Source organism: Bombina bombina, chromosome 1 (genome assembly GCF_027579735.1).
Source record: "Bombina bombina isolate aBomBom1 chromosome 1, aBomBom1.pri, whole genome shotgun sequence".
Taxonomy (NCBI): Eukaryota; Metazoa; Chordata; class Amphibia; order Anura; family Bombinatoridae; genus Bombina; species Bombina bombina.
This window is the reverse complement of record NC_069499.1, coordinates 233,173,084-233,185,585: the sequence shown is the minus strand read 5'-3', so window position 1 is coordinate 233,185,585 and position 12,502 is coordinate 233,173,084. Positions and strand designations below refer to the sequence as shown.

The 12,502-nt window shown below is 44.1% G+C and overlaps 1 protein-coding gene across 1 annotated transcript in view; it reads right to left on the bottom strand.

Annotated features, from left to right (window-relative positions):
* Positions 1 to 12,502, bottom strand: part of INO80 (INO80 complex ATPase subunit) — a 396,744-nt gene that overhangs the window by 318,430 nt on the left and 65,812 nt on the right. The window contains 2 exon segments of the mRNA XM_053711738.1: positions 6,350 to 6,539; positions 6,725 to 6,928. Coding sequence (XP_053567713.1) covers positions 6,350 to 6,539; positions 6,725 to 6,928 — 394 coding nt within the window.

The following is a 12,502-nucleotide window of genomic DNA, read 5'->3' as shown; positions in this document are numbered from 1 at the left end:
GTAATACACCAGTGCAAATTTACGTGCGCTGGTATTACTGAGTGGATCGCAAATATCGTGTTTACAAAAGCGCAATATTGCGCTCCACTTGTAATCTAGGCCTGTGTTGGTTGCAACCTTTAACTGATACAATTATATGCACTCTACTAATTATTCTAGTCACTGACTGTATTTTAGATGGATACAAATAACACAAAAAATGAATGTAAAAAACAGAATTTATGTTTACCTGATAAATTACTTTCTCCAACGGTGTGTCCGGTCCACGGCGTCATCCTTACTTGTGGGATATTCTCTTCCCCAACAGGAAATGGCAAAGAGCCCAGCAAAGCTGGTCACATGATCCCTCCTAGGCTCCGCCTACCCCAGTCATTCGACCGACGTAAAGGAGGAATATTTGCATAGGAGAAACCATATGATACCGTGGTGACTGTAGTTAAAGAAAATAAATTATCAGACCTGATTAAAAAAACCAGGGCGGGCCGTGGACCGGACACACCGTTGGAGAAAGTAATTTATCAGGTAAACATAAATTCTGTTTTCTCCAACATAGGTGTGTCCGGTCCACGGCGTCATCCTTACTTGTGGGAACCAATACCAAAGCTTTAGGACACGGATGAAGGGAGGGAGCAAATCAGGTCACCTAAATGGAAGGCACCACGGCTTGCAAAACCTTTCTCCCAAAAATAGCCTCAGAAGAAGCAAAAGTATCAAACTTGTAAAATTTGGTAAAAGTGTGCAGTGAAGACCAAGTCGCTGCCCTACATATCTGATCAACAGAAGCCTCGTTCTTGAAGGCCCATGTGGAAGCCACAGCCCTAGTGGAATGAGCTGTGATTCTTTCAGGAGGCTGCCGTCCGGCAGTCTCATAAGCCAATCTGATGATGCTTTTAATCCAAAAAGAGAGAGAGGTAGAAGTTGCTTTCTGACCTCTCCTTTTACCAGAATAAACAACAAACAAGGAAGATGTTTGTCTAAAATCCTTTGTAGCATCTAAATAGAATTTTAGAGCGCGAACAACATCCAAATTGTGCAACAAACGTTCCTTCTTTGAAACTGGATTCGGACACAAAGAAGGCACGACTATCTCCTGGTTAATGTTTTTGTTAGAAACAACTTTCGGAAGAAAACCAGGTTTAGTACGTAAAACCACCTTATCTGCATGGAACACCAGATAAGGAGGAGAACACTGCAGAGCAGATAATTCTGAAACTCTTCTAGCAGAAGAAATTGCAACCAAAAACAAAACTTTCCAAGATAATAACTTAATATCAACGGAATGTAAGGGTTCAAACGGAACCCCCTGAAGAACTGAAAGAACTAAGTTGAGACTCCAAGGAGGAGTCAAAGGTTTGTAAACAGGCTTGATTCTAACCAGAGCCTGAACAAAGGCTTGAACATCTGGCACAGCTGCCAGCTTTTTGTGAAGAAACACAGACAAGGCAGAAATCTGTCCCTTCAAGGAACTTGCAGATAATCCTTTCTCCAATCCTTCTTGAAGAAAGGATAGAATCTTAGGAATTTTTACCTTGTCCCAAGGGAATCCTTTAGATTCACACCAACAGATATATTTTTTCCATATTTTGTGGTAAATTTTTCTAGTTACAGGCTTTCTGGCCTGAACAAGAGTATCAATAACAGAATCTGAGAACCCTCGTTTTGATAAGATCAAGCGTTCAATCTCCAAGCAGTCAGTTGGAGTGAGACCAGATTCGGATGTTCGAACGGACCTTGAACAAGAAGGTCTCGTCTCAAAGGTAGCTTCCATGGTGGAGCCGATGACATATTCACCAGATCTGCATACCAAGTCCTGCGTGGCCACGCAGGAGCTATCAAGATCACCGATGCCCTCTCCTGATTGATCCTGGCTACCAGCCTGGGGATGAGAGGAAACGGCGGGAATACATAAGCTAGTTTGAAGGTCCAAGGTGCTACTAGTGCATCTACTAGAGTCGCCTTGGGATCCCTGGATCTGGACCCGTAGCAAGGAACCTTGAAGTTCTGACGAGAGGCCATCAGATCCATGTCTGGAATGCCCCACAGTTGAGTAATTTGGGCAAAGATTTCCGGATGGAGTTCCCACTCCCCCGGATGTAATGTCTGACGACTCAGAAAATCCGCTTCCCAATTTTCCACTCCTGGGATGTGGATTGCAGACAGGTGGCAGGAGTGAGTCTCCGCCCATTGAATGATTTTGGTCACTTCTTCCATCGCCAGGGAACTCCTTGTTCCCCCCTGATGGTTGATGTACGCAACAGTCGTCATGTTGTCTGATTTAAACCGTATGAACTTGGCCTTTGCTAGCTGAGGCCAAGCCTTGAGAGCATTGAGTATCGCCCTCAGTTCCAGAATATTTATCGGTAGAAGAGATTCTTCCCGAGACCAAAGACCCTGAGCTTTCAGGGGTCCCCAGACCGCGCCCCAGCCCATCAGACTGGCGTCGGTCGTGACAATGACCCACTCTGGTCTGCGGAAGTTCATCCCTTGTGACAGGTTGTCCAGGGACAGCCACCAACGGAGTGAATCTCTGGTCCTCTGATTTACTTGTATCGTCGGAGACAAGTCTGTATAGTCCCCATTCCACTGACTGAGCATGCACAGTTGTAATGGTCTTAGATGAATGCGCGCAAAAGGAACTATGTCCATTGCCGCTACCATCAAACCTATTACTTCCATGCACTGCGCTATGGAAGGAAGAGGAACGGAATGAAGTATTTGACAAGAGTTTAGAAGTTTTGTTTTTCTGGCCTCTGTCAGTAAAATCCTCATTTCTAAGGAGTCTATTATTGTTCCCAAGAAGGGAACCCTTGTTGACGGAGATAGAGAACTCTTTTCTACGTTCACTTTCCATCCGTGAGATCTGAGAAAGGCCAGGACTATGTCCGTGTGAGCCTTTGCTTGAGGAAGGGACGACGCTTGAATCAGAATGTCGTCCAAGTAAGGTACTACTGCAATGCCCCTTGGTCTTAGCACCGCTAGAAGGGACCCTAGTACCTTTGTGAAAATCCTTGGAGCAGTGGCTAATCCGAAAGGAAGTGCCACGAACTGGTAATGCTTGTCCAGGAATGCGAACCTTAGGAACCGATGATGTTCCTTGTGGATAGGAATATGTAGATACGCATCCTTTAAATCCACCGTGGTCATGAATTGACCTTCCTGGATGGAAGGAAGAATTGTTCGAATGGTTTCCATTTTGAACGATGGAACCTTGAGAAACTTGTTTAGGATCTTGAGATCTAAGATTGGTCTGAACGTTCCCTCTTTTTTGGGAACTACGAACAGATTGGAGTAGAACCCCATCCCTTGTTCTCCTAATGGAACAGGATGAATCACTCCCATTTTTAACAGGTCTTCTACACAATGTAAGAATGCCTGTCTCTTTATGTGGTCTGAAGACAATTGAGACCTGTGGAACCTCCCCCTTGGGGGAAGCCCCTTGAATTCCAGAAGATAACCTTGGGAGACTATTTCTAGTGCCCAAGGATCCAGAACATCTCTTGCCCAAGCCTGAGCGAAGAGAGAGAGTCTGCCCCCCACCAGATCCGGTCCCGGATCGGGGGCCAACATTTCATGCTGTCTTGGTAGCAGTGGCAGGTTTCTTGGCCTGCTTTCCCTTGTTCCAGCCTTGCATTGGTCTCCAGGCTGGCTTGGCTTGAGAAGTATTACCCTCTTGCTTAGAGGACGTAGCACTTGGGGCTGGTCCGTTTCTACGAAAGGGACGAAAATTAGGTTTATTTTTGGCCTTGAAAGACCTATCCTGAGGAAGGGCGTGGCCCTTACCCCCAGTGATATCCGAGATAATCTCTTTCAAGTCAGGGCCAAACAGCGTTTTCCCCTTGAAAGGAATGTTAAGCAATTTGTTCTTGGAAGACGCATCCGCTGACCAAGATTTCAACCAAAGCGCTCTGCGCGCCACAATAGCAAACCCAGAATTCTTCGCCGCTAACCTAGCCAATTGCAAAGTGGCGTCTAGGGTGAAAGAATTAGCCAATTTGAGAGCACGGATTCTGTCCATAATCTCCTCATAAGGAGGAGAATCACTAGTGATCGCCTTTTCTAGCTCATCGAACCAGAAACACGCGGCTGTAGTGACAGGGACAATGCATGAAATTGGTTGTAGAAGGTAACCTTGCTGAACAAACATCTTTTTAAGCAAACCTTCTAATTTTTTATCCATAGGATCTTTGAAAGCACAACTATCTTCTATGGGTATAGTGGTGCGTTTGTTTAAAGTAGAAACCGCCCCCTCGACCTTGGGGACTGTCTGCCATAAGTCCTTTCTGGGGTCGACCATAGGAAACAATTCTTTAAATATGGGGGGAGGGACGAAAGGTATACCGGGCCTTTCCCATTCTTTATTTACAATGTCCGCCACCCGCTTGGGTATAGGAAAAGCTTCTGGGGGCCCCGGGACCTCTAGGAACTTGTCCATTTTACATAGTTTCTCTGGGATGATCAAATTCTCACAATCATCCAGAGTGGATAACACCTCCTTAAGCAGAGCGCGGAGATGTTCCAACTTAAATTTAAATGTAATCACATCAGGTTCAGCTTGTTGAGAAATTTTCCCTGAATCTGAAATTTCTCCCTCAGACAAAACCTCCCTGGCCCCCTCAGACTGGTGTAGGGGCACTTCAGAACCAATATCATCAGCGTCCTCATGCTCTTCAGTATTTTCTAAAACAGAGCAGTCACGCTTACGCTGATAAGTGGGCATTTTGGCTAAAATGTTTTTGATAGAATTATCCATTACAGCCGTTAATTGTTGCATAGTAAGGAGTATTGGCGCGCTAGATGTACTAGGGGCCTCCTGAGTGGGCAAGACTGGTGTAGACGAAGGAGGAGATGATGCAGTACCATGCTTACTCCCCTCACTTGAGGAATCATCTTGGGCATCATTTTCTCTAAATTTTGTGTCACATAAATCACATCTATTTAAATGAGAAGGAACCTTGGCTTCCCCACATTCAGAACACAGTCTATCTGGTAGTTCAGACATGTTAAACAGGCATAAACTTGATAACAAAGTACAAAAAACGTTTTAAAATAAAACCGTTACTGTCACTTTAAATTTTAAACTGAACACACTTTATTACTGCAATTGCGAAAAAATATGAAGGAATTGTTCAAAATTCACCAAAATTTCACCACAGTGTCTTAAAGCCTTAAAAGTATTGCACACCAAATTTGGAAGCTTTAACCCTTAAAATAACGGAACCGGAGCCGTTTTTATCTTTAACCCCTTTACAGTCCCTGGTATCTGCTTTGCTGAGACCCAACCAAGCCCAAAGGGGAATACGATACCAAATGACGCCTTCAGAAAGTCTTTTCTATGTATCAGAGCTCCTCACACATGCGACTGCATGTCATGCTTCTCAAAAACAAGTGCGCAATACCGGCGCGAAAATGAGGCTCTGCCTATGATTAGGGAAAGCCCCTAGAGAATAAGGTGTCCAAAACAGTGCCTGCCGATATTATTTTACAAAATACCCAGATTAAAATGATTCCTCAAGGCTAAATATGTTTATATATGAATCGATTTAGCCCAGAAAATGTCTACAGTCTTAAAAAGCCCTTGTGAAGCCCTTATTTACTGTCTGTAATAAAAATGGCTTACCGGATCCCATAGGGAAAATGACAGCTTCCAGCATTACATCGTCTTGTTAGAATGTGTCATACCTCAAGCAGCAAAAGTCTGCTCACTGTTCCCCCAACTGAAGTTAATTCCTCTCAACAGTCCTGTGTGGAACAGCCATCGATTTTAGTAACGGTTGCTAAAATCATTTTCCTCTTACAAACAGAAATCTTCATCTCTTTTCTGTTTCAGAGTAAATAGTACATACCAGCACTATTTTAAAATAACAAACTCTTGATTGAATAATAAAAACTACAGTTAAACACTAAAAAACTCTAAGCCATCTCCGTGGAGATGTTGCCTGTACAACGGCAAAGAGAATGACTGGGGTAGGCGGAGCCTAGGAGGGATCATGTGACCAGCTTTGCTGGGCTCTTTGCCATTTCCTGTTGGGGAAGAGAATATCCCACAAGTAAGGATGACGCCGTGGACCGGACACACCTATGTTGGAGAAATGTGATATGTTATCTCTAATTTGACAAAGGTAAACTAAAATAATTACTATATAAACAACTGATACTACAAACAAAAAGTCTTCATTACAGTTTATAAAAACTTGCTATGTTACAATAGCTTTAACTGGATTGTGATGTAGTCCATACTGCAATATAAAAGAGTAGCCAACAAAGGGAAAAAAGGCAATTCTGGCTTTGAAGAAGGTATTACATACTGCAACATAGCCAATCACTTCACCATAAAATAGCTGTGCATTACCATAATCTTCCTGAGTCGTATTTGAATAAACTCCTCCCACTCCAATTTGCTGGGATGAGTCATCGTCCAGTTTGCGTAAGATTTCTTCTTGAACACCATCTGGTCCAGATTCTCTCTTGCGACTGACAAAATGAGCATACAGCTCAGTCTGGGTTATCAGGAAGTTTAATTTTCGCTGTTGCCTCTTTGCCTGGTAAAATTAGACAAGGGAAGGGTATCAAAGCGGGAAGGCAATGCACAAGGTGCAATCAGTCTGTGCGCGTACACACTTCACTTCAGTACAGTACCAAACATTCACGCCAATCAAATCATGACAGCCCAGTACTGTTCTGCTTTCAGATGTAAATTAGACACCATATTAATTTGAGTACAGACCTCTCTCATTTCCTCGTCTAGTTTGCGCTGTTCCAAGGCTTCTTTCTCTGCTCTCTTGCGATGTTCTTTCTCCACTTTGTCATATTTTTTCCAGTACAGAAGCATTTCTTTGGTCAACCTCCGTGCCCGAGGCAGAGTCTCCTTACAATTCTTTTGTGCCTGGATGGCTGCACGTCGCACTTCTCGCATGCACTGGTGAGCCAGCTGGAAAGAAGGAATGGGCATCAATTAAATGCTACTGGATTATAAATATTCTAACTTAATAATATTGAAGATCAATACAGATTAAGCCCTAAGGAAGAGAACAGAACGCAACTATTTTGGTGTAAATGTATTGATCAGCTAGCTAAATTATTGTGCTTTCTTATAACTAATATGATGAGAAAGAACATACATAACTTGCTGACGAGTCCCTCAAAAATTTTAAAATACATTTGAGTGCCATCATAGAATAAAATAATAATAATGCGATAAATGAGATTATATTTATTATAAATATTTACCACGTCATGGCATTTAAAATAAAATATTACACAGTACAAGGTAAAAAAAAACAGAATTTATGTTTACCTGATAAATTTCTTTCTCCAACGGTGTGTCCGGTCCACGGCGTCATCCTTACTTGTGGGATATTCTCTTCCCCAACAGGAAATGGCAAAGAGCCCAGCAAAGCTGGTCACATGATCCCTCCTAGGCTCCGCCTACCCCAGTCATTCGACCGACGTTAAGGAGGAATAATAGCATAGGAGAAACCATATGGTACCGTGGTGACTGTAGTTAAAGAAAATAAATTATCAGACCTGATTAAAAAACCAGGGCGGGCCGTGGACCGGACACACCGTTGGAGAAAGAAATTTATCAGGTAAACATAAATTCTGTTTTCTCCAACATAGGTGTGTCCGGTCCACGGCGTCATCCTTACTTGTGGGAACCAATACCAAAGCTTTAGGACACGGATGAAGGGAGGGAGCAAATCAGGTCACCTAAATGGAAGGCACCACGGCTTGCAAAACCTTTCTCCCAAAAATAGCCTCAGAAGAAGCAAAAGTATCAAACTTGTAAAATTTGGTAAAAGTGTGCAGTGAAGACCAAGTCGCTGCCCTACATATCTGATCAACAGAAGCCTCGTTCTTGAAGGCCCATGTGGAAGCCACAGCCCTAGTGGAATGAGCCGTGATTCTTTCGGGAGGCTGCCGTCCGGCAGTCTCGTAAGCCAATCTGATGATGCTTTTAATCCAAAAAGAGAGAGAGGTAGAAGTTGCTTTTTGACCTCTCCTTTTACCTGAATAAACAACAAACAGGGAAGATGTTTGTCTAAAATCCTTTGTAGCATCTAAATAGAATTTTAGAGCGCGAACAACATCCAAATTGTGCAACAAGCGTTCCTTCTTTGAAACTGGTTTCGGACACAGAGAAGGTACGATAATCTCCTGGTTAATGTTTTTGTTAGAAACAACTTTTGGAAGAAAACCAGGTTTAGTACGTAAAACCACCTTATCTGCATGGAACACCAGATAAGGAGGAGAACACTGCAGAGCAGATAACTCTGAAACTCTTCTAGCAGAAGAAATTGCAACTAAAAACAAAACTTTCCAAGATAATAACTTAATATCAACGGAATGTAAGGGTTCAAACGGAACCCCCTGAAGAACTGAAAGAACTAGATTGAGACTCCAAGGAGGAGTCAAAGGTTTGTAAACAGGCTTGATTCTAACCAGAGCCTGAACAAAGGCTTGAACATCTGGCACAGCTGCCAGTTTTTTGTGAAGTAACACCGACAAGGCAGAAATCTGTCCCTTCAGGGAACTTGCCGATAATCCTTTTTCCAATCCTTCTTGAAGGAAGGATAGAATCCTAGGAATCTTAACCTTGTCCCAAGGGAATCCTTTAGATTCACACCAACAGATATATTTTTTCCAAATTTTGTGGTAAATCTTTCTAGTTACAGGCTTTCTGGCCTGAACAAGAGTATCGATAACAGAATCTGAGAAACCTCGCTTCGATAAAATCAAGCGTTCAATCTCCAAGCAGTCAGCTGGAGTGAAACCAGATTCGGATGTTCGAACGGACCCTGAACAAGAAGGTCTCGTCTCAAAGGTAGCTTCCAAGGTGGAGCCGATGACATATTCACCAGATCTGCATACCAAGTCCTGCGTGGCCACGCAGGAGCTATCAAGATCACCGACGCCCTCTCCTGATTGATCCTGGCTACCAGCCTGGGGATGAGAGGAAACGGCGGGAACACATAAGCTAGTTTGAAGGTCCAAGGTGCTACTAGTGCATCCACTAGAGCCGCCTTGGGATCCCTGGATCTGGACCCGTAGCAAGGAACTTTGAAGTTCTGACGAGAGGCCATCAGATCCATGTCTGGAATGCCCCAAAGTTGAGTGACTTGGGCAAAGATTTCCGGATGGAGTTCCCACTCCCCCGGATGCAATGTCTGACGACTCAGAAAATCCGCTTCCCAATTTTCCACTCCCGGGATGTGGATAGCAGACAGGTGGCAGGAGTGAGACTCCGCCCATAGAATAATCTTGGTCACTTCTTCCATCGCTAGGGAACTCCTTGTTCCCCCCTGATGGTTGATGTACGCAACAGTCGTCATGTTGTCTGATTGAAACCGTATGAACTTGGTCCCCGCTAGCTGAGGCCAAGCCTTGAGAGCCTTGAATATCGCTCTCAGTTCCAGAATATTTATCGGTAGAAGAGATTCTTCCCGAGACCAAAGACCCTGAGCTTTCAGGGATCCCCAGACCGCGCCCCAGCCCATCAGACTGGCGTCGGTCGTGACAATGACCCACTCTGGTCTGTGGAATGTCATCCCTCGTGACAGGTTGTCCAGGGACAGCCACCAACGGAGTGAGTCTCTGGTCCTCTGATTTACTTGTATCCTTGGAGACAAGTCTGTATAGTCCCCATTCCACTGACTGAGCATGCACAGTTGTAATGGTCTTAGATGAATGCGCGCAAAAGGAACTATGTCCATTGTCGCTACCATCAACCCGATCACTTCCATGCACTGAGCTACGGAAGGAAGAGGAACGGAATGAAGTATTCGACAAGAGTCCAGAAGCTTTGTCTTTCTGGCCTCTGTTAGAAAAATCCTCATTTCTGAGGAGTCTATAATTGTTCCCAAGAAGGGAACCCTTGTTGACGGGGATAGAGAACTCTTTTCCACGTTCACTTTCCAGCCGTGCGATCTGAGAAAGGCCAGGACGATGTCCGTGTGAGCCTTTGCTCGAGGGAGGGACGACGCTTGAATCAGAATGTCGTCCAGGTAAGGTACAACTGCAATGCCCCTTGGTCTTAGCACAGCTAGAAGGGACCCTAGTACCTTTGTGAAAATCCTTGGAGCAGTGGCTAATCCGAAAGGAAGCGCCACGAACTGGTAATGTTTGTCCAGGAATGCAAACCTTAGGAACCGATGATGTTCCTTGTGGATAGGAATATGTAGATACGCATCCTTTAAATCCACCGTGGTCATGAATTGACCTTCCTGGATGGAAGGAAGGATAGTTCGAATGGTTTCCATCTTGAAAGATGGGACCTTGAGAAATTTGTTTAAGATCTTGAGATCTAGGATCGGTCTGAACGTTCCCTCTTTTTTGGGAACTATGAACAGATTGGAGTAGAACCCCATCCCTTGTTCTCTCAATGGAACAGGATGAATCACTCCCATTTTTAACAGGTCTTCTACACAATGTAAGAACGCCTGTCTTTTTATGTGGTCTGAAGACAACTGAGACCTGTGGAACCTTCCCCTTGGGGGAAGTCCCTTGAATTCCAGAAGATAACCCTGGGAGACTATTTCTAGCGCCCAAGGATCCAGAACATCTCTTGCCCAAGCCTGAGCGAAGAGAGAGAGTCTGCCCCCCACCAGATCCGGTCCCGGATCGGGGGCCGATATTTCATGCTGTCTTGGTAGCAGTGGCAGGTTTCTTTGCCTGCTTTCCCTTGTTCCAGCCTTGCATTGGTCTCCAAGCTGGCTTGGCCTGAGAAGTATTACCCTCTTGCTTAGAGGACGTAGCACCTTGGGCTGGTCCGTTTTTACGAAAGGGACGAAAATTAGGTCTATTTTTTGCCTTGAAAGGCCGATCCTGAGGAAGGGCATGGCCCTTACCCCCAGTGATATCAGAGATAATCTCTTTCAAGTCAGGACCAAACAGCGTTTTCCCCTTGAAAGGAATGTTTAGTAGCTTGTTCTTGGAAGACGCATCAGCCGACCAAGATTTCAACCAAAGCGCTCTGCGCGCCACAATAGCAAACCCAGAATTCTTAGCCGCTAACTTAGCCAATTGCAAAGAGGCGTCTAGAGTGAAAGAATTAGCCAATTTGAGAGCATTGACTCTGTCCATAATCTCCTCATAAGGAGGAGAGTCACTATCGAGCACCTTAATCAGTTCATCAAACCAGAAATATGCGGCTGTAGTGACAGGGACAATGCATGAAATGGGTTGTAGAAGGTAACCCTGCTGAACAAACATCTTTTTAAGCAAACCTTCTAATTTTTTATCCATAGGATCTTTGAAAGCACAACTATCCTCTATGGGAATAGTGGTGCGTTTGTTTAAAGTAGAAACCGCTCCCTCGACCTTGGGGACTGACTGCCATAAGTCCTTTCTGGGGTCGACCATAGGAAACAATTTTTTAAATATGGGGGGAGGGACGAAAGGAATACCGGGCCTTTCCCATTCTTTATTAACAATGTCCGCCACCCGCTTGGGTATAGGAAAAGCTTCTGGGAGCCCCGGCACCTCTAGGAACTTGTCCATTTTACATAGTTTCTCTGGGATGACCAAATTTTCACAATCATCCAGAGTGGATAATACCTCCTTAAGCAAAATGCGGAGATGTTCCAATTTAAATTTAAAAGTAATCACATCAGATTCCGTCTCCCTCAGACAAAACCTCCCTGGCTCCCTCAGATTGGGTTAGGGGCCCTTCAGAGATATTAATATCAGCGTCGTCATGCTCTTCAGTAACTAAAACAGAGCATCCACGCTTACGCTGACAAGGGTTCATTTTGGCTAAAATGTTTTTGACAGAATTATCCATTACAGCCGTTAATTGTTGCATAGTAAGGAGTATTGGCGCGCTAGATGTACTAGGGGCCTCCTGAGTGGGCAAGACTCGTGTAGACGAAGGAGGGAATGATGCAGTACCATGCTTACTCCCCTCACTTGAGGAATCATCTTGGGCATCATTGTCATTATCACATAAATCACATTTATTTAAATGAATAGGAATTCTGGCTTCCCCACATTCAGAACACAGTCTATCTGGTAGTTCAGACATGTTAAACAGGCATAAACTTGATAAGAAAGTACAAAAAACGTTTTGAAATAAAACCGTTACTGTCACTTTAAATTTTAAACTGAACACACTTTATTACTGCAATTGCGAAAAAACATGAAGGAATTGTTCAAAATTCACCAAACTTTCACCACAGTGTCTTAAAGCCTTGAAAATATTGCACACCAATTTTGGAAGCTTTAACCCTTAAAATAACGGAACCGGAGCCGTTTTAAGCTTTAACCCCTTTACAGTCCCTGGTATCTGCTTTGCTGAGACCCAACCAAACCCAAGGGGAATACGATACCAAATGATGCCTTCAGAAGTCTTTTATCAGTATCAGAGCTCCTCTCACATGCGACTGCATGCTCAAAAACAAGTGCGCAACACCGGCGCGAAAATGAGACTCTGCCTATGCTTTGGGAAAGCCCCTAAAGAATAAGGTGTCTAAAACAGTGCCTGCCGATATAATTATATCAAAATACC